Source organism: Phodopus roborovskii, unplaced genomic scaffold (assembly GCF_943737965.1).
Source record: "Phodopus roborovskii unplaced genomic scaffold, PHOROB, whole genome shotgun sequence".
NCBI classification, from domain to species: domain Eukaryota; kingdom Metazoa; phylum Chordata; class Mammalia; order Rodentia; family Cricetidae; genus Phodopus; species Phodopus roborovskii.
Genome location: NW_026126567.1, coordinates 31,111,349 through 31,135,812, shown reverse-complemented (window position 1 = coordinate 31,135,812; position 24,464 = coordinate 31,111,349). Strand labels below are relative to the sequence as shown.

Below are 24,464 nucleotides of genomic sequence, written 5' to 3'. Positions count from 1 at the left end.
TGACTCTCAAAGTACTTTGTGAGTGTTTGTTTTCATGAATTGCTACCTTTTTTTATTTTCTTTTTAAATTATTTTTTTTTTCAGATAGCACTATGAAATGTGCTAGTTTTTGTCATTTATTTTCCTTGTACATTTTCCAAATGAGAAAGTTTCTGGTAATGTGATGAGCACATTTCCTGCCTTCAGACTCTCATAGAAAGTCCTTTCCCTCCTTTTTCTTTTTTTAAAAATTTCTTAAGTTTTTTTTATATTTTACTTTATTATTTATTTATTTTACATGTCGATTAAATTTTTTTATTATTTTTTCTTATTTTACATATTGATCCCAGTTCCCTCTCCCTCCCTCCCATACCCCCTAACTCCCCCCCCTGCACAGGGAGGGTGATGCCTTCCAGGAGGGATCATCAAAATCCATCAAGTCATTTGGAGTAGGGACTAGGCCCTCCCCCTGCCTCTAGGCTAAGGGAGTATCCCTCCATGGGGAATGTGCTCCCAAAGTCCTTTTGTGCACCAGGGATACATCCTGGTTCCACTGTCAGAGGTCCCTTAGTCTGTCCAGGCCTTCTAACTGAGACCCACGTTCAGGGGTTCTGAGTTGGTATAATGCTGGTTTCCCAGCTATCAGTCTGGGGGTCCATGAGCTCCTTCTTGTTCAGGTCAGCTGTCTCTGTGGGTTTCTATAGCCTGGTCTTGACCCCTTTTGTTATCACTCTTCCCTCTCTGCAACTAGATTCCAGGAGTTTGGCCCAGTGTTTATCTGTGGGTGTCTGCTTCTGTTTCCATCAGCTGCTAGATAAGGGATCCATGATGGTGGATAAGTTAGCTATCAGTCTCATTATCAGGGAAGGGCATTTAAGGTAGCCTTTCCAGTGTTGCTCAGATTGTTAGTTGGGGTCACCTTGTAGGTCTCTGGACATTTCTCTAGAGTCAGTTTCCTCTTCAAACCTATAATGAGGAAGCCATTTTTTTTTTCAATTGAAGTTCCCTTCTCTATAATGACTCTACCTTGTGTCAAGTTTACATAAAACTTTTTGAGTCCCTAATGTCTTTCTTTCCTCTTCTTTTTTTTTTTTTTTTTTCTCTTTTCTTTTCTTCTCATTGATGGGATATCTTCTTCCTTCTTGGTCCTTTCTTACATGGACTAAAAACCCTACCTATTACTGATTACTTAGATGTTCTGAGGATGATCTCATCCATTGTTTAATGCTGTAGCACTGATGTTCCTGAACAGAGAAAACGAGTTCTGCTTGTGTTTACAAATGTGAAGCTTCAGCATATGTGTGGTAAACTAGATTTAGTTCACTAGAGGAGAATTTTGTAAATTACATTCTGTTTCCTCATATCCTGACACAAGTGATAAAATAGGGCACACCTTTAATTGCCTGGGGTGGGGGAGGATGAATGAAACCCATTAGAAGACTTAGGAATTTCTCTGTGCTGTTACTACGGTATGCAGCTTGGCTTCTTATACCCCAGCATTGTTGTGTATCTGTTCGGGCAGGGGTTACTCTTACTCTTTACTCTTTTGGGGGGTCCACTATGAATCTCTCAAATAATCACACACAGACACATGGATGTTTATTCTTACTTACAAATGCCTGGCCTTCGTTTGTCTTGTTTGTAGCCAGCTTTTCTTAAATTATCCCATTCTCCTCTGTTTTTACCTTTCTCTATTCTGTATATGTTTTCTTTCCTTCTTACTCCATGTTTGGCTGTATGACTGAGTGATTGGCCCTATCTTTTCTTGTTCCTTTGTCTCTTTTTGCTCTTTTGCTCCTTCTATTTATTCTCTCTGTCTGCCAACCCCACCTATCCTTTCTCTTGCCTTGTTATTGGCTGTTCAGCTCTTTATCAGACCACTCAGGTGTTTTAGACAGGCACAGTAACACAGCTTCACAGGGCTAAACAAATGTAACACAAAGAATACAACACATCTTTGCATCATTAAACAAATCTTTCAAAGCATAAATAAATGTAACACACCTTAAATTAATATTCCACAACATAGCATTCTCCAGGATACTGTTGTGCTTTACTCTAGAACAAGAGTCAAAATTTTCTACAAAGGGATGCCTAGTATTTCAATATTTCACACTTTAGGGCAAACAATCTCCTTTTAACTACTCATTTCTGCAATTGTAGCACAAAAGCAGATGAGCAATAATACATGAATAAATGAACATGGCTGTGTTCCAGTAAAACTTTATTTATGGACATCCAAATTTAAGTTTCTCATCACTCTTGTGTGCTACGAAATCTTTCATTTTTTTTCTCAATAATTTGAGATTTATTATTTTATGTGTGAGGATTTTTTTTTTATTTTACCTGTATGTCTGAATGTATACCATGACAGAAAAGTGATTGGTCCCTTGGGACTGGAGTCAACAGTCAGTTGGGAGCTATCATATGGAATGGTATTCACAGCGGAATTCAACTAGGGTCCTATGCAAGAGCAACAGTAGTTGTTAACTGCCTGAGCCAACTCTGTAGCCCCTACAATTATTTATAATGTGAATTAATCTGTGGTCACTGACCACATAGAAAACAAGGTAGGCTGGACTTGATTGATATACCTAGATCTGCTTATCCCTGTCATGGTAGATGACTGGTTAGGTTTATTTGCCCAAGGAGACACTGTGTTCTCTATTAGTGAAACAAAAGTATCTTTGTTCCTGAGACAAATGTTTCTGATAGTCCTGAAATATTTTCATATTTAACCCTTAGTATTCAGGTACCTGTGAACATATACCTGCTGATGTATGAAAAAGTAAATCCATAAATTATGGACACAAAGTTGGTGACACAAAGTAACAAAGAAGTAATGCTTTTGCTGCCACTTCTTCAAAGCCTTTCCTGCATTGATTCTGTCTCTGATAACTGTGGTTTTTGTTTTGTTTTGCTAACTATATTCTTCATGTACGTCTTCCTTGTAAGTTACTATTGTGCTTACTGCTTATCCAGCTTCTGAGTCATGATGAATGTATGAAACCTGGACCAGAATGTTTTCCTCAGGCCATTTTTTTTATCCTTTAGGAGGAGCTAAGAAGCCACTATTGTTGATTAAAATGGAGTAATGCATTTTACAAGTCATATAAAAAGTATAGGCGATTTGACTCACAATGTCAGAATAAGCAGTGATTTTTTTTTTCTCGTGTGCTCTGAAGACCAAAAGTTAGTGTTTAGGAACAAAATCTGATTCCCTCAAATATGTCAGAGCCAATGACTATTAGACTCTTGACTCTCATATATGTAGCCATTCTAGACTTCCATTGAATTCCATGTAAAAGAGAAGAAGACAAGCTAGTATCAAATCATGTCTTCATTTGTCAGTTTCAATATTTTTCCCTCTCCTCAAACTCCTTCTAATATCCTCTGTACTATCATCTGCCCACAGCCACATGTGGCTGCAAGGGCAGCTGGGAAATTGAACCGGACCTTGAAGCTTGAAGGGGAAATTACTGGAAATGTGTTTGTATTCCAATATGTCTACAACAAGGAGAAGCAGAACCTGTGTGATAATCAAATTACTTCTGCTAGAAAGTTTCTACTGAATTTGAATCCAGAATGATTTATCTACAGTTATTACTTAAACTGATATTTTAGGGTATCTACTCTGTGTCTCATATATAAGAGAGGTGTGACAGAAGGGCTGTTTTGTTCAGGGACTTCATCTCTAGCTGGGAACAAGAGAAGCACATGTAATTTTAAACATGCTACCTCAATTCTAAAAGCTAATGATAGGGATTGTAATATCTTTATTTCTAAGACCATTCATTCACTTGACAACATTTATTGGATACAGCTATGGACAGCTATTTAGGCCTTTTTTGGAACAAAAAAAAAATGAACAAATCTCCATTCTGCAGATGATAGTCAAGCTTATCAAAATAGTCCTGTAGTTCAGTCATTTTGTGAATTAAATAGGTAGCTTGGAAACAATCTTTATTTGCTGTTCTGAAAAATACACAAGTTATTCAAAAGCCAACCACAATGAGTAGGGTTGAATCAGAATCATTCCATAATTTCTAGCCTTTTCTTTAAACAATGGCTAGGTATCTACTGTGAATTGGTTATGCAGTCAGGCACTGAGTGTAAAACTCAATAAAATGTAGTAGGTTTCTCCTGGGAACTATTGGTAGTCTAGGCAGGCATGTTATAAATATTTGCAATGCATAGCACATACTACACAGAGACACATTCTGATATTCTAATAAGAAAAAAAATATGAATTGCCAACATTGTTCAGGTAAATACACAGAGTACAAGCTCAGTTAAGGCTTTATGGTGGAAATAAGACAACATGAACACTGCCTGAAGAGGTTATCCATTCAAATAATGTCAAAGAGCACTGTGTAGAGTCCACCCAATTTGGGGAAGCACACACATTTCAGGCACCTGTGGTGGAGGTGCTACTGAGCCATTTCACCTTGAGATTTCATGGGGAATATTTGCTCAATGTTTGTCCAATACAGAGGTATTGGACATGAATGAAGCTCCATTCTTTCTTTCATGTGAGATGTATGGAATTAGAAAGGATTGGGTAGTTGGGTGACTTCTTATCAAAGTACTCCCTACATCAGTGGAGTGATGTGGTATATACTGTGACTCTTATTACAGCTACATCTATGTCTGTATCTATCATCTATCTATATAATCTATATCCACATATATATATGTGTGTGTGTGTGTGTGTGTGTGTGTGCATATATATCATTATCAGGAGACAAAATGAGCCTAGCACTTCCTTGTTTGTCACTGTCATCTAAGTCACATCTCAACAGCATTTCTGGAGGTACAGTTCTGAAAGGACTAAACATGCTTTGAAACAAGAGGCAGCCCAGTTTGATGGGAGGTGATTCCTTCTCCAGAAAAATTCTAACGTGTTGTTGAGCTGGTTTTTCTTTCCATATGTGCATGCATGCACACATGTGCACATGTGTGCACACACTCACACATATGTAGAATTCATAATAACAAAAATGTAACAATTAATATACTAGTTGAGAATACCAATGAGGTTGCTGATGAAGAAAGTGTGGAATCTGTGAATAACAATGTCTTGAGAACTTTGCTTTCTATTTATTGATGACATAATGCATCAAGTGAGAATGAATATAGTAGGCTTTTTGTTGTTTACTTTGTTTTTAAATTGTTATTATGATAAAATGTAATTTAAGCTCTTGTAAGTATCCAGTGGTACAGAAGACATTAAGTAACTGTAACCACTGCCACTCTGCAAAACCTTTCATTATCCCAAATGGGAACACTGCACACCAAGCACCTAAAACAGCTCCTTATTTTTTTCCATACCCAGCCCCTGGATTACAATTGTTTTAGTTTTGGACTTTCTTGATTTGGCTGCTCTAAGTAATTAATATAAGTGGATTCATGCAAATGTTGTTCTAAGTACTCTTAATTTTTATCTTTTTATTCCCTTTCGGTTTCTTGAGATAAGAGTGAAGGGTGTAGTTCAGGCTGACCTGAAATTTGTTATGAAGCCCAGCCCTCAAACTTGTGACAGTGCTCCTCCCTCAGTCTTCCAAGTGCCAAGAGTCACTACACAGAGCTATGTCTCTTTGTGACAGGCTTGTTTTATTTAGCACAATTTCCTAATGTTCATGTGTGTTATTTTCTTTCTCAAGATCTTATTTATGCTTAAAATTAATTATAGTTCCATTTTATTTGTCACATTTTTCCCAGCCCTTGCTGAATCCATGGACATTTAGATTGTTTTACCTTTCTATTTACCAATATCACTCTTTTATTTTTTGTCATCCCTGGCATCAACCCAGACGTTCATGTTTTCTTGATATATACTCATATTAGTCACTCATATTAGATCAACTCCCTTGTTTGGGTTACCAACCTACTCACCATCCATGTCAGCCTACACATCTTCTTCAGCAAAAATCCTTTGGTTATACTGCCTCACGCAACTATTCTCAGGGACTGAATGCACAGGAAGATTTGGTGGATAGATATGTCCACCACATAAATGTGACTGCCTTTCCTACCATGGCTGCAAGTCCTAAGAGGGCAGATACATACCAACCGATATTTATTATCAATGTCTCCACTCCTAGATCTCAAGCACAGCATATGATACACATATAAGAAAAGAAACATTTGTTCAAGTGCAGAATGAACCAGAATTCTCCTCTCTTTTCCTAGTTATGCCTTAAATCAGTAGGAAAGTTTTCTTCACTAGTATTTTGTTTTCAAAATATAAGAGAGTCTATAAACAAGAAGCATAGTATAGTTTCTTGACTTTCTATACACGTAGCATTATTTGTCACACAAATACTTAAATCTTCCATAGCTGTTCCCTCCTTGATGGCAAACCTAGGGTTGATTTAGTTTTTTTGCTCTTGGACTTATTTGTTTAAAAATATATCTGACAGGCTTTGCTTTGTTTTCTCTGAAATTTCATGTCCCTGAAATTTACAAATCAAGTGATGTTCCAGTGGCCTCTTCTAAGGTGTGACCTTCATCTCTGCTCATCATGTACAAGGCACCCCTTTTGCTTTCTCATTTCTGTCTTCATCACTACCCTTGCTTGTTTTCACTAAAGTTATTTACTCAGTTTAATGAGCTCAGCTGCTCAGGGGTCATCTCTGAGACCCCCTTCATGTTTCTTTGATTGTTCTCAAATATTCCTCTGCTGAACAGGTTTCTAGTTATTGAATCAATGCCATAGAAAGCTTGAAGTCTTTACCCAAAGGTTTTTCAGCCATGGCTTTTATTTAACGTATTAGCATTGAACCCTTCAAAATGAAGAGTTAAAATCCAAAATGTATCTTACCTCATTGTTAAAAACAATTAGCATGGAAAAATCTTCACCACAAACGGGTATGTATATGTATATGTATGTATATTCCATTTTGAAGACATCATCTTCCTTCATATGAACCTTCCCCTCAAGGGGAAGCTGGATGAACATTTAGAGTAGTGCACAGGTAGAATAAAACGTCTTTCTAAGGGAGGGACCCATGTGAAAAGATGATGGGAGTATGGGAGTCTGATTTGATGGGAGGCAATAGGGCAAGAAAATCTGAGGTGTTGGAAGCTCATAGCAGTGCAGTGGTATTCCCTGAATTTCAATGCAGAAAACCAACAGGGGATCATGCTGGAAGAGAAAGATCAAAGCTGCGCATTTTTCTCTCTCTCATTAATGTCTAATTCCATCCCATGTGAATCTACTATCTCCCTACAGAAGCACACCTTTTTAGGATAATCACAATTTTAGTATATGTAATTGAATATTCCTTTTAAGAAGGCTAGTCTTTGGAGATGTAGACGCTGATTGATATTAACAGTAATTAGTTTCATACCCTCACAGATTCTCTTTCTATCACTGTAATTTGAGCATTGTCATTTGTTCTCCAATATTCTGTCTATCCCAACTCTATTGAGTAGCAGCATTAAATGCTTGAGAAACTGAGTGTAGTTGAATTTCATTTGGCTTAAGTTCACTGTGGTCACTTCAAGGGTTTCAGTCAAATAATGAACATGTTATTCACTTTCAGCTGATGGGAAAGGATTAAAGTTTAGAGGATGATTTGGGGAAAGAACTGTGCCCTAAATTCTCTCTTCTTCAAGGTTAATACCTGAAGCATATAGCTCAAGGGTCTCTCTGTAGAGGATAAAAGTGTTGCAACCAATAGCAACATGGAGAGATGGCGGGGGGGGGGGGGGATCAAGATCTTTTAGCGGACTCTTGAGCTACAAACTCAGCTAGTTTGGGACTTGTACTTAGAAAGAACTTTCCATTATAAAAGCTTACAGGTTTCTTTTCTATTTAATCTAGTTTGGATATGCTCATCTCTAACTTAAATTCGTGTGCATTGCAAATGATCCTTGATCTTTGTGACCTTCTGCAGACACCTGGGTGACCTTTTGTACCATAACCCCTTTGAGCCTCATTTCCCTTATCTGAAAAATGAATATAATTATGTCTGGCAGAGTTTTTCATGAATATCATTTGAGGTTCAGAATAAAGCCTGTGGTGGGGGGCACATGGACTGATATTTTCTGAGTGATTAACATTGGGATGTGACCGTTCATTGCTTTTAGGAAAGCTTGAGACTAGGGGAAGAGAAATCCATTAATAATATCTATATAAAATTGCAGGAAATCATATGCTTATGATCTTCTTTTCAAGAGAATGGTATAGATTATTGGATATTTATACTCCACAGTACCTGGTATGCCAGGGGAAGGTCACAGGTATAGGGGTGAAACAAAGAATTAGAAAAAAAGGACATAGAGAAGTCATATTAAAGACAAAGCTTAAAGGCTGAGTAGGAATTAGGTGAATACTGGAGAACATTGTAGGCAGAGACACAGGTACAGGTGTTTGAGTTGGAAAAGGACTTGATGAAGAGAAAAAGGAAACAATTGAACAAAGCATGATGACCAAGAGATGTTAGCTGTGGGAGGACAAGCTGGAAAGATCAAAGAAGACAGATAACAGTGGGATTTTTTGGACAAGATGAAGGTTTCTGAATGATCTCAGTGTGAAATGAGGCCAGAAGAACACTGTAGGCAAAGGAGTCTTATGACATCATATACATACATTTATGTGTATAGGTCTTAAGGGACAAGAAGAAGCAGATAAATTTGAATGGAAGTCTGATTGTGTGATGCCTGTTGTTGTCTATAAGGGGTTGTTGAGATGGAACAGGGAAGCATTTGAATGGTTGTTTGAGTTCCGGCTAATGGCTTTGCTGATAGATGACAGAGATTGTGGTGAATCTTGGGGAGAGTGAAGCCACGTAGGCAGATTTTTGTCATAGGGAAACTGAAATTCCCATTTGAACATTTGCAGATTCGGTGTTTCCTGTACGAAAAGCTATGGGAATACATGATACGTGTGAATTGAAAGAAAATGCCTTGCTTCACTGCTATTGGAAAGTATTCTCTCAAAGTAGTCGTCCCTATAGAAGAGTCTTCAAAAGTCAGTAAGAGGAGTGGGAACACAGCCTGGATAGAGTGGCTAGGGAAAACTACTGGAGTGCAGAGTTGAAAAGGTGACCAAAGGGGAAGAGTGGAATGTGGGAGACTGTCAGTGGATTAATGTACTAAGGGAGATAAAAGCGAGATTTTAGTATTTGACTTTGAGCCAGCTGAGATCAAAGAGCTCATGATGTGAGGAGAATTTAAATTTTATGGTTTTGCATCAGAAAGATGTGAGATATTTTATTATGACCTATCCCAAAACACATGCACGTATATGTCATGTGCATACATGTAGCTATAAAGAAGTGTGTGCAAGTGGTGATTTGTGGGAATATATGATTCTCGTAGCATTCATTGCTATTTCTTAGATGATATTGGGTACATAGGAGGAACTTATACATATTTTCCAAATAAATATACCCAAAACTGAGCCCCAGGCTTTATTGGTAGACACAGCCATTTCAGAGACTAAGATGAAAAATTATAGCTATTAGGCTTGAGCACCCTAAGCCCCCACATTCATCTTTACTTCTCTTTCTTGTAGCAGTGATAACTTTTAAAAGTCATGAGTTCATTTGTCTGTATAGTTCTTAGAATGTCCCTCCTGTGTTAAGTCCATATGGAAGTGTCTACCATAATGACAGTATATACACATGCACAATAAATATAGGTGGAATGATTTTAAGAGGGTAGATGGAGTAGATGGATGTTTTATGAAAAGATGACTTCAGTAGGGTGCAGGGAGTGAGCAGGTTCTAGATGAAGGCAGAGCAATAAACCAGACTACAGAGTTGAAATAGCTAAGTGAGAGGCAGTAAAGCCATTGCCTGGTCTGGTGCTCCATCTGTAATGTGGGGATTAACAGTGTGCTCAAAGTAAAAGTCTTTGGAATCAAGGGGTTTGGATTTATGTTCCCAAGTTCAAGATTTCCTACAATGCCATGTTCTTTTCCTCACCTATATTATTTCCTACAGTCATTAAAGCACCTCTCAACTCCAGGACACCTTGTTTCTTCCCACTTAGGCCTGATGGAATATTTTCTGTCACAGACACTTTCTTTGTATGATGTGTTTTCTGAGATCTATTTGTTCGTCTCTCCTAGCTCTCCATTGTGGTTTGAACCCTCGGGGTATTGATCACCCTGCCCACGCTGAAGGAATTAAGCTGCAAATTGAAGGTGAAAGTGTAGAATCGCAATCCATTAAAAACAAAAATTTCCAAAAGGTGCCTGACCAAAAAGGAACCCCCAAGAGACTGCAGGGAGAAGCTGAGACAGCAAAGGTGAGCTATTTGCCAATTAAGCGCTAAAAGTCTAAAGCTGTAGGCTTGCAAAGCCCTGGTTCAGCCACAGAGAAGGGCTGATGATTCTTCTGCTAATAGCTGATATATCTTTGGTAACATTAGTGCTGTGTCTGGCTGGTAAATGACAATAAATGCAATGTTGACTGAGTTCCCTGTGGGTGAAATTGAAACACATGTGCAGCTGTCCCGCAGTGTGAGGCTGTGGGCCATGGGTCATGGAAAAAGACCCTCTGTACGTAACAAGAGTAGATTTGTAAACCTTTTATCTTTTTGCACAAGTTATGCAATTTTACGTTTCATATTCTACTTCTGTAAAGGAATACTAAAATCTGTTTCCCCCGTTTAGGATGAGATGAGCTGAGTAACTGATTTTTGTGCCCTTAGGGGCTTATGTTTTTAATCATCCTATGAATCAGAGTATAGTAAACATTAGTTAGTGTTTTGTCTTTGGCCTAAAGGTAGATGCCATACAACTGACCAAGAATGTTTTGAAAGTGTATACAGAGAGTGGGGTTCTGAGGGCCAACCAGTTTTTTTGATGAGGACAGTCTCTTGAAGATTTTACTTTCTTAAAAGTCACCATGTACAAATATAGAGACGCACAACCAAACATAACACACACAGAGAGAGAGAGATAACACACACACACAGAGAGAGAGAGACAGAGAAAGACAGAGAGGGATAGAGACAGGGAGACAGAGACACAGAGAGGAGAGAGACCTTGGTGAACTCAGCCATACATGGGATGTTTCCATCAAGTCTCCCCCCTTAGACCTCAAGGAACCCAGAGGAAGAGGAGGCAGAAAGAGTATAAGAGCCAGAGGGGATGGAGGACACCAAGGAAGCAAGTTCCTCTACATCAACATAAGCAAGGTTCACACGAACTCGCAGAGACTGAGGCAACAGGCACAGTGTCTGCAGTCTGCACCGGGCCCTCTGTGTATATTATATCTTCCAGTTTAATGTTTATATGGGATTCCTGAGTGTGTGAATGAGATCCTTATGCTTTCTCTAGAACTCTTTCCTTCTGTTGATTTGTCTTGTCCTACTTTGATGTGATATTTTTTTTTATCTTACTGTATTTTATTTTGTTAAATTGTATTATTTCCTCTTAGAAGCACATTCTTTTCTAATGAGATACAGAAAGGTATTGGCTCTGGATGGGAAGTGAGGTACGGAGGAACTGGGAGGAATAGAAGGAGGGGAAACTGTAATCAGGATATATTATATGAGAAATCTATTTTCAATAAAAATGGGGAAAGTCACTGTATGGATTTTTGTGTGAACTTGGTGAGGATATCCATGGCAAGTGTTGAAGATGTTCATTTTAATTCTTTTTTAGAAACTGAGGGAATTAATCTTGCTAGACATTTGGATCCTCTCTTTGCAGACTCTACAAGAGAATTTCCATTGATGTTTGTTGAGTGAGTGAGTGAGTGTGTGAAAACCTTAGAAAACAAATGTAAGAACCTAAGGACACTCAGAAGTAAGAAGGTCATCATGGTTGTTGGCCATGATCCTCTCACCTCTCCCCCAAATCACGTTGTGTGTATTAAAATGTGATTTTGTTTGTGATTTACCTGCAGTTGTGTATAAAGACAATCATTGCTTCCTCTCTTTGGCTGGATAATTAAAAACTGATAACATTACTCATATGTATCTCTGAGTGTGATGTAAGAAGTGGTGAATGATCAGTGAGGAAGCTATCACAAGCACTTTGTACTGAATGTTTTTATGGAGAGACATAGCGCCTTGAAAGGAAATTGCTGGGTGCTCTACGTTTTGCTTCTGAGCAGAGTTGGTGATAAGTGAGCTTTTACCATGACACCCGAATTTAACCAGTCTCTGGTGCTACACAAGCATCCAGAAGATGCAGGAGAAAAATGCCCCAGGGCCTTACTTTACTCCGAAGATAAACAGAGCTTGTCTGCATTAAACGATGCCTAAAATATTAAAATTCCAACTGGGAAAAAGAAAACTAATTCTTGCTATTTTGTTTCATTTTAGTTCCAATGTAATTGAATATTTCCAGATTATACCTCTGTTCTTTAAAAAAGATTTACAGAAAGTCATTTCAGATCTTATGTGGCTTGATTGCCTCTGAATTAATTAATGGTGAATGTGCAATGTCCTGCTTCTGCTGAAAATCCCTACAATTCTGGAAAGTGGTCCTCTGGCTCAGCAGAGCCCTTTGTAAGTTGCCTTGCTTCTCTTAAAACTGAGGATCCAATATGCACCTTTGCAAAACAAAACATCACAGTTAGAAACTATGTTCATTGGAGTTTGTCCAAATCATCTACAACAAAAGCCCGAAACAAGGAGAGTCTAGGGTTTTGACATGGACATGTTTAAGGATAAACAGAGTAAAAATTTCAGTAAGGCACTGACAGAATTCCACAATTCAATTTCAAATTCATAAGAATGTGTCCATCTCTTCATAGAGGGTTAGCAGGTGAAGATGGTTGCTTGGGAGATAAAGTGACAGTATCCTCAGGCCATAACTGCAGGTGCAGTGACATCAAAACCTCAAGTCTGCCCCTCAAGCAGTTCAGACTGGTTTTATGCACATATAGACATGTTCCCATTTTCTCTTCTGTTGTTTAGAGAGGGCCAGCAGAACTGTGAGCATTCTTTTTTTTCTCCTTGACTTATTCTTAACTTACCCAATAAACCTCTAGCCCAAAATATGTGTATATAAAGTCATTCAATAGTGCAAATGGGCACAGCTTTCCTGAAGGATAGTTTAATGGTAGCTCTGGTAGCTCCTAACGTTTTCAGTGGGTATGATTTTCAGGCCAATGAAACTCTTCCTAGGTATTTATACTGAGGAAACAATAAGATATACAAAGGTGTCTACAGAATAATTATCAGCCCAACACTGTTTATAATATAGAAACATTGAAAATACCTGGATTCACAGCACACTGGCTAAAGAAGCAATATGCGTTGATGTAGTGGAAGGAAGCAGGGATGCTTATGCATTTCTATAGAAAGATACAGGTGATAATACCTTAAATTGTGGAAGACATGCTACTACAGAATGTGAATGTTGCCACATATGTAAAAATGTCTTTAAATAAGCCATTCCAGATGGGAAAGTGTTCAGTCTCCATTTTGAGCAGTAGTTTATATTGAAGTTGAGTTGAAAGGGGAAACTTTTTTTTTAACTTTTTTTTTATATATAACCAAGTCCATTTAAATGAAAACAAACATTTATAGACAATATTTGGGAATTTGGGCATTGTTCTTTCCAAACTACTACCTGCTGATAAGGGGCTCTGACATGGGGGATTCGAAGAAGGCTGTAGTCTGTAAGGCTGCTTTGTCCAGCTGTTTTGAATGTAGGATCACCTGGTACTCTGTTTCAGGTGGTCTTGCTTGATCAAACCACATTAGTCTGGAAGGAATCCACATCTTTTCATTTTCTGTGGAAACAAAAATAGAAATCCTTTTCCCCAGTAACTTGTCCTTGAACTTAAATTTTGGAGTCAAAGCATTTTTTTTTTTAATTTATTATTTTACATGTCGATTCCAGTTCCCTCTCCCTCCCTCCCTCCTTCCCTCCCTCCCTCCTTTCCTCCCTTTTACCCTCTCTGCCCTCTCACATGCACTCTAACCACCCTCCCCTCCCATCCCCCCACTCCAATTCCATATGTAGGGGAATGCCATCCAGTTGGGGTCATGTAGATCTGACAGGTCCTGTGCAGTAGGGACTAGGGCTTCTCTCCTGTCTCTAGATTAAGGCAGTTATCCCTCCATGGGGGATATGTTCGCAAAGTCCTTTTGTGCACCAGGGATACATCCTGGCTCCACTGTCTGAGGTCCCTTAGACTGCTCAGTCCTTCTGGCTGAGACCCATATTCAGGGGGGCCTGAGTCAGTCCCATGCTGGCTTCCCAGCTATCAGTCTGGTGGCCCGTTAGCTCCTCCTTGTTCAGGTAAACTGTTTCTATGTGTTTCTGCAGCCTGGTCTTGAAGGGGGAAACTTTATATACTTCTGTTTTGTTTGGTTGTTTTTAGAGATAAGTATTATTTTCATTATATTTATTTACAGAATTAAAGGCTCTTCAGATTTTTTTTATCTTTTTGTTTGTTTGTTTGTTTTTGTATTATGAGAGAGGGTTTCTGTGTGTAGTTTTGGAGGCTGTCCTGGAACTCACTCTGTAGACTAGGCTGGTCTCTAACTCATAGAGATCACCTGCCTCTGCCTCCCAAGTGCTGGGATTAAAGGCATGCGCCACCACCACCCGGCTCTTTCAGATTTTTGTATTCATAGTTTTAATGTGATTTTTTTTCTGTTTACAAGTAGTGTTTTTCCTTTTAGGCTGCTCAATTTCCTTGTGTGGCTCCTATTCCTGCTGGTAAGTTGCTTGCCAAAGGAGTGAAGCTTCTAATACCTGTTGATAACTTTTTATTTGTTGAAAAAGTGAGTTACTGGGCCATTGCCTTCTTGTGGCTTAGGTTGTAATGAAATCTAATTAGATACTCATTTTACATTTGTCTCTACTTGGGGAGTTCAAACTCTGGCTAGCTGCTACCTTTGATTGATTTGTGACCTGTTTGGCAAGTTAATTTCTTCCATATATGTTCCCTAGACTCTACCCAGGGAACCCTGTTGTAGCTCTGGGCTGTGTCACAATGAGTTGACCCTGTTAGGCTGTGACTCCAGTCCTTCTGTCATCAGCACCTGGTTCAGATCTCCAATGGATGTTGTGAGCTTTGTGACTCCAACTGACCAAAATTCATCATCTTTAATTTCAATTTTTGCTTTACATTAGCTCCAAACTTTAGTATCTTAAGACTTATTTTTTTTAGTGTGTGTGTGTGTGTGTGTGTGTGTGTGTGTGTGTGTGTGTGTGTGTGTGTATCTTTGTAGAGGTATGTGTATGTGAGTGAAGATGTCACAGGAAGGCCGAAAAAAGCATCAGATCTCCAGATTTGGAGTTACCAACAATTGTGGCCAGTCTACCTGGGCATTAGGAACTTAATTTGATTCTTCTGCAAGAGCTTTCAACCACTGAACTATCTCTCTAGCCCCATTATTAAATACTTTTAAGCAATGCTAGAGCCTATGTGAGGGTTGCAACATGAGTGTAATTGAAGTATATTTGTATATCTTTCATAATTGAAAAGATACATAGATCCCTCATTCAGGATTCAGGGAACCCCACAAAAGAGGAGGCAGAAAGAGTGTAAAATCCAGAGGGGATGGAGGACACCAGGGAAACAAGGCCCCCAAAGTCAACATGAGCAAAACTCATATGAACCCAATACCCAAGCAGCATACACAGGGCTAACACAGCACTGCATCAGTTTCTTGGCATATATATTATGTGCCCGACCCTGCGGGGCAGTCAAGGACGAACTGGGAGACACCTAGGGGAATCGAAGAGTAAGGGACAAGAAGAACGACAGCAAGTCCATATTCTGATCAAGCTGCCAAACTTTATTTTCTCAGGGGAGGCTTATATAGGACCATGGGCAGGATGTGAACAGGGGTTTGCAAGTGGTCAGGATGAAAGGGTCAGTAGAAGGAATGCCCTGAACTAATCTTTAACTGGCTTTAAAACTGTAGCAGGAGGAATATCCTGAGATATTCTTTAACTGGTTGTAAAACCACAAGCCTGTATCTAGGAATGTTATGCTAAACATTCTGCTTACTTCTTAAGGAACAGTAATTTTCTATCTCAGAGGCCTGAGGTAGTGAGGATGGTGATGGTCCCCAACAATTATGGTTTTTAATAAAATCCCAGAGTCAGATATAGAGGAGGAAATTCTGAGATATCAGAGAGATATAGGAGCAAAACCACAGTCTCCTTACCTACTCAACTTCCCAGCCAAAAAGAGACTGAGCTCCTGTCTTATCACTTCCTCTCTCCACCCTGCCATGCCACTTCCTTTCTGTCTGTGAAGACCTCCAGAAATCTATGGTTAGCCAGTGGTTAGCTCTACCTTCTGATCTTCAGGCCAGCTGTATTTGTGATGCAAACAAGATATCACCACAAATTCTGATATATAATAGTCTTTCTTTTCATTTATTGTATTTTACTTTGTTACATTGTATTATTATCCCTTAGAAGTCTGCTTGTTTTCCAACGAGAGTCGGAAAGGGAGTGGATGCAGATGGGAGGGATGGTGGAGAGAACTTGGAGGAGCAGAGGGAGCTGAAACCATACTCATGATATATTATGTGAGGAAGCAATAGTTTGAATACTAGAAAAATATATGTGCATGTGTATAGCTGTTAATTTTTATGGTTTTCTCAATTTTTGGACAATTAACTCTTGTGGGCTTTTTTTCTCTTAGAAAGTAATGTAGGAACAGCTCTTTCTAGTTGCCACCACCTAAGGAAGTCGTCAGTAACATGCTGCTTCTAGCTCTTCTAAAGCAAAGAGAAACCAACAGAGTACCCCACTGTGTCTGAAAACCAATTGCTGGAAAGTCTTCGTTTTAGTTCACGGAACTGAACACAATTGAAATGTGTCGCTTTGACAGATGCTTAATGTGAGTCCTCAGGATTCCCTTGAGTCGGTGGAAATCTTTGCCAAGAGTATGCGCACCATCCCAGCAACTGTAGTTCCAAACTCAAGATATAGAAATAATACTTTAACATTGCAGGGGAGAGTACAAGACAAGAGATACAATAGACACAGCATTTCTGTTTCACAGGGACTTCCAGAAGTTCTTTGAAGAAACTGTTGCCATAACTAAGAGTTTTGATGAGGATGACTTTCTGATGCAGCAAAGGTGCAGCCTCTTTCTCAGCCATTTTCTATACCATTCTAGTCATGTAGCCTGTGGGCAAGTGATAGTTTCTGCAACTAGGTGACAGTTTCCAAGGAAACAACCCGGTGGGTAGCAGACCCTGCAGACAGGGCCAGAACTGAGATCAGTTAGCTGTTTGCTCACAAAGCATTTTGGTACAAGACTAGTAGGAAGGGTACCTCATTGATCCCAGGTAGAACTTGATCTATGTTGTGAAGTGTAAAACGATGCAAGCTCACAGCAGGGAGGATGGTTGTGTCCTTAGTGTTGACTCCTAAGCAGCATGGTCCAGATGTGGCAGTAGAGATAATTCAGTGTATGCAACAGATGTCTCAGAGGGTTGGATTTGTATGGTGGAATTCAAGGCTGGATAAATGGGTGAGGGACAGGTGTATGGGACTTGAGTGAAAGGCGTGGATTTATTTTCAACAGAATTGTCCAAGAGAGTAGCCATTAGGAACCCGTGGCTATGGCAATGTTAAAAGTTTGAATAAAGTGAAACAAGCCCCTCTTTTGGTCACAACAGCCACATTTCAAGCTTGTGATCACAGCACATGTGTGGAGGCTCTGGAGGCTCCGTCTTGTGCTGAGTGGGCTGAAGACAGAAAGTCCTTCTGTGAAGGAATACTCTTATCTGGGAAAATCTGTGGAACTGTCTGGGTACAGGAGGGAGTTGAAAGACTAACACAGGTTGATGTTCTCTCTGAACTTTGTCCTTGGGCCTAGATGGATGCATGTCTCAGTTAGAAATACCATTTATCACAATAAGCAGAAGACTCTTATGAAAGTGGCATTCCTTCATGCTCTGATGGTTGAAACTCTGCCATCATGCAGAGGCAGAGGTAGGTGGATTTCTGAGTTCAAGGCCAGCCTAGTTGACAGAGTGGATTCCAGGACATCCAGAGCTACATGGTGTTCCCAGAGGAAATCCTCACTCAAAAAACAAAAGAATCAAAACCACATTTTTGAAAATTGATGATGAAATAGCATCAATCCAGAGGCAGGCAGGATCCTGGCCATACCTCATCCTGGGATTTTGGTCTGTGTCATCACAGTGACATAAATGAACTTTGGGAAACTAGAAAGTCCTGATTTTTAGAATTAATCTTCTAGGTGTTTAATGGGATTGCCACCTGGTATATTCTTAGACATATTTAGTACAAGTTTTATGAATGTAAGAATCTTTCTTTTCCTTCCAATAATGCTAATACCAGAGATATGTTCTTTAACTGTCTCTCTCATTTCCAGATCTGTCTTGTACTTATATTTTTACAATCACCACCTCTGCCTCCCAGTTCAGAAACCTGGCCGTTTAGGTGGCTCATCGAAATGTAGTTTCTGTTTAATAACTGAAATCTCAGTCTAATAGCTCTAAATTTGCAGCTTTGTGTTGCCTAAGCATTAAATGAACACATGATCTTTTTATTTGAAAGGAACAATGCAGTCTGTTGCACTTAGGATCTAGCCCAATAGGCACAAGAAGAGGTTAAAATGTTACATGTACTCTTTCCTTCTCGGAGAGAAACACAGCAGATCTTGATCATTGTATTATATAAGGGAGAAACAATGCCAGCATCTGAAACAGTGAATAATTCCCTCACTTGGCTTTGGGATGTATTATGTGAATCTTTGGCAGTAGATAGCCTTTTCTCATTAGGCTAATATTAGATTCAGTTTGTATTTCTTTGGCACAGACTTAAAGGAGCTGGCCTGGAACTTGGTGCTAGAGGCAGAGAAGAAGAAAGCCTGGTGTTGTGGATAAAGCCACAGGCAAGTAGATGACAGTGGACTGCAGGGCAACTGGAGAGATTTGTAACAATGAGCAGGAGTCATTATCCAGTAACAAACAGAAAGCTGAAAGAACTTTGACTCGGGTTAATAAGATGAAGATGGGGGTTAACCCTTGATCATATTACATTGTTTGGCGGACACTGAGAAGGTTTGTGACAGTGTGGGGATGATGTCATCCTTGGCTATCTGTACATCTTGGCTCAAGGAACAAGAGTGTCTCCACATAAAGCTGCCAACCCAGTGTAATGTCCCCAATGATGGGAAAAGATGTAATGCATGATACACACAATGAGCACATGTTTAATGAATTGTCAAAGGGTCAGAGCAAGAGTGAAATAAAAAAAAATGACTTCATGCTCTGTGAGTCTCAGCCTCACCACTGTATTGGGTATTTGGAGAGATCTCAGAAGAAGCCACAGTAAACTTTCACTCAGAGATGTGTTTATTAATACGAGTTAAGCTTTGAAAACTTTACCATGACATGGTACATTTCAGCCACTGACTCATGGTGTGGCCAACAAAGAGAAAACTCTCAAGAGTATCTGTTGAGATGTTGAGATTCAGTAGGGTTCCTGCAGACTTTGAGGCTTGGCAGGACTACAGCTTACCTTAAAACACACTTCTTCCAAATTCGTGATCCATGGTAACAAAGCAGTATGCAACATAGTCAAGCAGCTATTGACTAGTGATACTCTTCTAGAGGTCTAAGACTACTTGGAGTGACACTTGAGATTTCAAAATGAAGAGTGGATATTTAAGAGAGATGGAGCATCCAATCGAGGATGAGGCATCCTGTCATCTCTCCATTGGCAGATTTGATACAGCTCAGACAGTTCTAAGAGGATGACTTTGAGTTCTGGATGTGGCTGCTCATAGACTGCAAAAATGTTCTTTCTTCTAGTCTAAAACACTGGAGATCCACCCAAATGTGGCAGAACTAACACAGTCATAACTGGATTGATTTAGATGTCTCAGAATTGCCTGTCTCTATAAGAAGGTCAATTTTCACAAATAAACATAGGGGACTTTCATGACAGCATTAGGTTCATGGTACAGTCAAAATGAAAAGACCCTCAGTCCTTGACAAGGAGCATGTGGGAAGCCTAAAGGAATTATGTGCCCTAGCCAGGTCTTTCAAGTGAAGGATTAGGAAAGTGATGATACAGAACTGCATAGCAAAGAGCAGGGTGGTACAGGACCAGCACTCATAAGGGGTGGTAGAAAGCAGAGTTCAGTCTTTGACTAGGCCCTTGACTAGGTCAGCAAATTGCTGACACCAATGACTAGCAGTTGGCGAACATACCTCATTTCTAAGGAGGTAAAATAATTTACTCTCTCTTTCCACATTACCATATATCTTATTTATAAATGTTGTTAGTATGGTTTTCTCATTCCTTCTTGGTTTACTTTCCTAATCTCCCACACTGTAGTTGTTGCCAAACTATGAATATATGGACCCAGGTGACTGTTTAGAATAGAGATAGAGATTTGCAAACCTTCTTGTAAATGATCATCTAAGAGGTGTCTCTGTATGATAGACACTGATATGCCATATAATATTGAGGGGGCAGTTATATTTCATTGAGATAACAAGGTACTTTAGACACAGTCTGTGTCTTCAGGATGGTACAGCATGTGGACAGAACACCTTACCAGAGATGCCAGGTAGATGATGAGAATGTAGTTGGGTATACTTTAAGCTGTCTTAAATAAAGACATCCTCTGTTTTTTTTTTTTTTTTTTTTTTTTTTTTTGCCTTATTTTTATCAGTATGTAAAGGTTCATAGCATATGTTCTGTCTGAACATAAAGTACAAGAGGTTTATAATTATTAAGGTCGAAACCGCCATAGTACATAAATAATTTAGAATTGTGCTGTTACCACTGGTGCATGCTCTTACTGTTTGGATATAAGGGTCTTCCCAGTATGTTAAGAACTTGGTCCTCAGCTAGTGTTTTGGGGGAGATCTGGGAACCCAGATCATGAAATGTCTTGTCCCTACCCCCTTCCAGTGTCTCTTTCTGGTTTCTTTCTGCCATGAAGTAAACATCCTCCTATACCACTCATTCATTCTCCCTTGATACAGGGAAACTTCTGAAGTTGTGAACTGAAATAAATCTTCCATTAGATTGTTTATGTCAGATATTTCATACCAGTGCTGAAAAAAGAAGAAAACAGCATATATTGTGAAAGACAAAGGTTTCTGCAATGCTGATAAATTAGACTGAAATTGAATATCATGTTGAAAATGCAAATGGCATTGGCAGTTCTGTCTTGTAAGGTGCCGCAGTAATCTGTAAGTCACATTTATTCTCCCCATTACCCCTTCTGAAGTCCATGCTTGGTCTCCCTCCATAGCTCTCACATGGTTCCTCCTCACCATCACTTTTCCATGGAACACACGAGTAGCTTCTTTACTCTTGCTCTCTTGGGACCCAGTCCTCTTGTAGCTGTCACAAGTGGGAAGATTCCATTCACTTGCTTACCATCCTTAATGCTTTCCCAGAGTGCTTCAGGTGAAAACCCAAGCCCCTATCATGGTCCATAATAAATTTCAAAGCTTCAGTCCAGCTCAGTTCCTATTGAGTCCAACTTGCTTCCTACCAGGTGCTACCCTAGCAGGCGGGCTCTCGCCAGAATCCCCTTCTATTTTCTTGAACAGGAAGTTGTGTTAACTTCCTGGAGAATATTTGTACTTACCATCTCTTTTGCCATGATGCTCTTCTGTTTGATAATTGTGAACTTTGCTCTTGGTCTAGATCCCACCTCTACCATGGCTCTTTAAGAAGCTAGTGCTAAATCCTTTTTCCACACCTACATTAGTCTCTCAGTGTGGTGTCCTCCACAGAAGATCTGTCAGAAGTTATCTTGTTTCTTTTCTGTCTTTCCACAGGAATTCAAGCTCCCTGAGAGCAATCTGCTCTTGCTTGTTGCTCTAACACCATTGTCTGTTAGTGTGTAGTTAGGACTAAATTGTTGATAAGTGAAGGATGAAGCTAGTTCCCATGGCGCAGAAATCTCTTACCTTTCATAGTGTGTTGATTTTGACAGTTATTTCATTATCTTTAGCTTTTCCAGTAGTAATCTAAAGATAAATCTTGGGTCCCACAATGGCTGACTGTTTTGCAGGAGTGTATGTTTATCTACACTGGTGGGTGCAATGTGATGTGATTTACATGGCATATACATGCTACTTGCATAGTCACTCTAGTAGGCTCCATCCTCAAAAAAACACTGGTTGTACCTCAGTCTAGGTAAATACTTGGCGAAGATCAGGGCTAACTTCTCAATCTTTATTTACATGAAGTCTCTGCAGCCTCAGGATCAGATCCTGCTATCTCTCTACAATTACCACTGTTGTCCAGTATTATATATGAAGACTACCTGACATGATCCTAGCCTTCAGTGTAATGGTCTCTGAGTCCCCTGGTTTTACTCTCCATCCTCTCAAGCTAGTCAGTACTTGAAGAAATGGAAAGAAGCTTCCCCCTTAAATAATTAGGAGCTCTGATTTAAACTGGAAAATTAGACCCGTGGGCATGGAGCAAATCCAACAAGATTACTTCCAGGACTAGATGAACGGTTTCCAAATGTTTGACAGGTCCCCTTATATACACACTATCATAGCCAGCAGGAGCTGCTGTTACAAAGTGCTGTAAACCAGGTGGCTTCAACAGTAACTATCTGTTTCTCATAATTCTAAAGCTTAGAAAGACTACAATCAACATGCCAGATGATGTGTTCCAGTGAGTGTTCCCTTGGCTTGTAGCTGGCCAAGTTCTTTCTGTGTCCTATGGCAAAGAGAGTGTAGGCTAATGCCTCCTCCTCTTAAACCAATACTCATTTTCTATTATAACCTCATCAACTGAAATTACCTTCCAAATTCTTCCTCTAAAACTATCAAATTCAGGGGAAGGGCTTCAACATAAGAGTTTTCAATGCTCAAGCATTGAGTCCTTGACATATACCAACTAAGTGTTTTAGCCATATGCCAAGTGTCTATTTTTAAATCAATATTTGACTGTAGTTGAATATGGTCATAAAATGGATGTCTGACATACAATAATAAATCTGAAATATTCATACTTTTTATTGCAACTTAATTAAAGTTGTACAAAAGAGTTTTACAATTTGGCATTGAAGAGCTATGATAATAGTTTCTTAGGACTGTCCCCTACGGGAGTTATTTTATATTACATATTTATGACACTGAAAATAAGCTCTGTCAACTGGATGCCAGTGAAGGAGCAAAATACACTTTCTTCATGCTTCCATAACAATACTTCCAATGGCTATACCCCCACCCCAAGTCATTAAACATTTTTCCTTATTAATGACCAACAGTAAGACTTGGAGCCTGGGTTTGCCGTGTTGTTTGATATGTTGCGTTATAGCATTCCCATAAACTAAAACCGTGGGCCAAGTTTAAAGATGCTTTCTAGAAACTCACCCTAAATATTTTTACTTTTTTACTGTTCCTTTATTATTCTTTGTAAGCAATGTTTTCAGAGATCCACAGTTAAACATGATTCTCATTTCACCAACCAGTGTGACCCTATCAATAAACAGACACCTTATTATTCCTTTGCTATGTACCCTCTATTTACTCACTGTTTCCCGCAGATTAGAAGTCCACAACATTCCAGCATCCTCTCAGGCCTGTGTGCTATGTCCTTTAGAAAGTCACTGCTGTCATCTGCTACTACACTTTTTCATGCCCTGGCTGTTCCTGCTTCAGTCCAGGCATTTGTCTACCTCAGGGCCTTCATCCTGGCTGCACAGGTGCACTCCCAACTCCTTGTGAGCTGTTCCAGAGAACATTCAGGAGGCAAACTCTTTCCCAAGGCTCCAATCTTTGTCACATTATCCTCCCATCCCCTTATCGCTTTCTAAACGTATATATACTTTGTAATTTATTGTGCTTATTATTTAATGCCACCATCTGCTAGACAATAAACTCAGGGCCCTAAGTATCTCAACCCAAGAAACACTTACAAAGACCAGCTATTTGTTGTTTGCATGAATTCATCTCATGTCCATTACACATTCAGTCTTCACTGGGCTGGTAGAATTTTCCTGTATAAAACAAACCAGGAGATTGCATTTTCTCAATTATGTTTAGAATGTTTTATGTTAGAAAGAAAAAAGAACAAGCATCAATAAAAGAAAGAGCAACAATAAAATCAGAATGAGTTATTGATAGTGGTACATTAATTGGATATGTAAATAATCTATATTAGCAAATGTTCATTAGCTGTCCACAAGTTCACTGTTTCCAAGAAGATAGTTAAAATGGCATTTGGCTACTTAGCCTGCCAAAACCCAAAAGCATAGCCAATTCCTAACAGCAGATATTTGGACGAATCATCACAACCAAAGCTGAATTTAGTCCTTCTTTATCCTCATATAATTCATCTCTTTAGGTCTTAAATACTAGATCCAGTTTCCATGTCTGTCTTGCATATTATGTAACTAATTTGTTGGAGGGGCAGGACTACAATTCAGCTTTTTCTCATATTTTATCAGACAACAAGGGTGACATGTACATATTTAAGCAGTAGGAAATTCATAGAGGTCATCAGTAACAGGTCAGACAAGAAAACATCAGTGTCTAAATATGCTAAGCAGCACAAATTTTTTGCAGAGGAA

At 39.3% G+C, this 24,464-nt stretch overlaps 1 protein-coding gene across 1 annotated transcript in view; it reads left to right on the top strand.

Annotated features, from left to right (window-relative positions):
• Positions 1 to 24,464, top strand: part of Samd12 (sterile alpha motif domain containing 12) — a 421,073-nt gene that overhangs the window by 36,364 nt on the left and 360,245 nt on the right. The window contains exon 2 of the mRNA XM_051202548.1: positions 10,061 to 10,239. Within this exon, the coding sequence (XP_051058505.1) occupies positions 10,061 to 10,239 (179 nt within the window). The remainder of the gene's footprint in view (positions 1 to 10,060; positions 10,240 to 24,464) is intronic.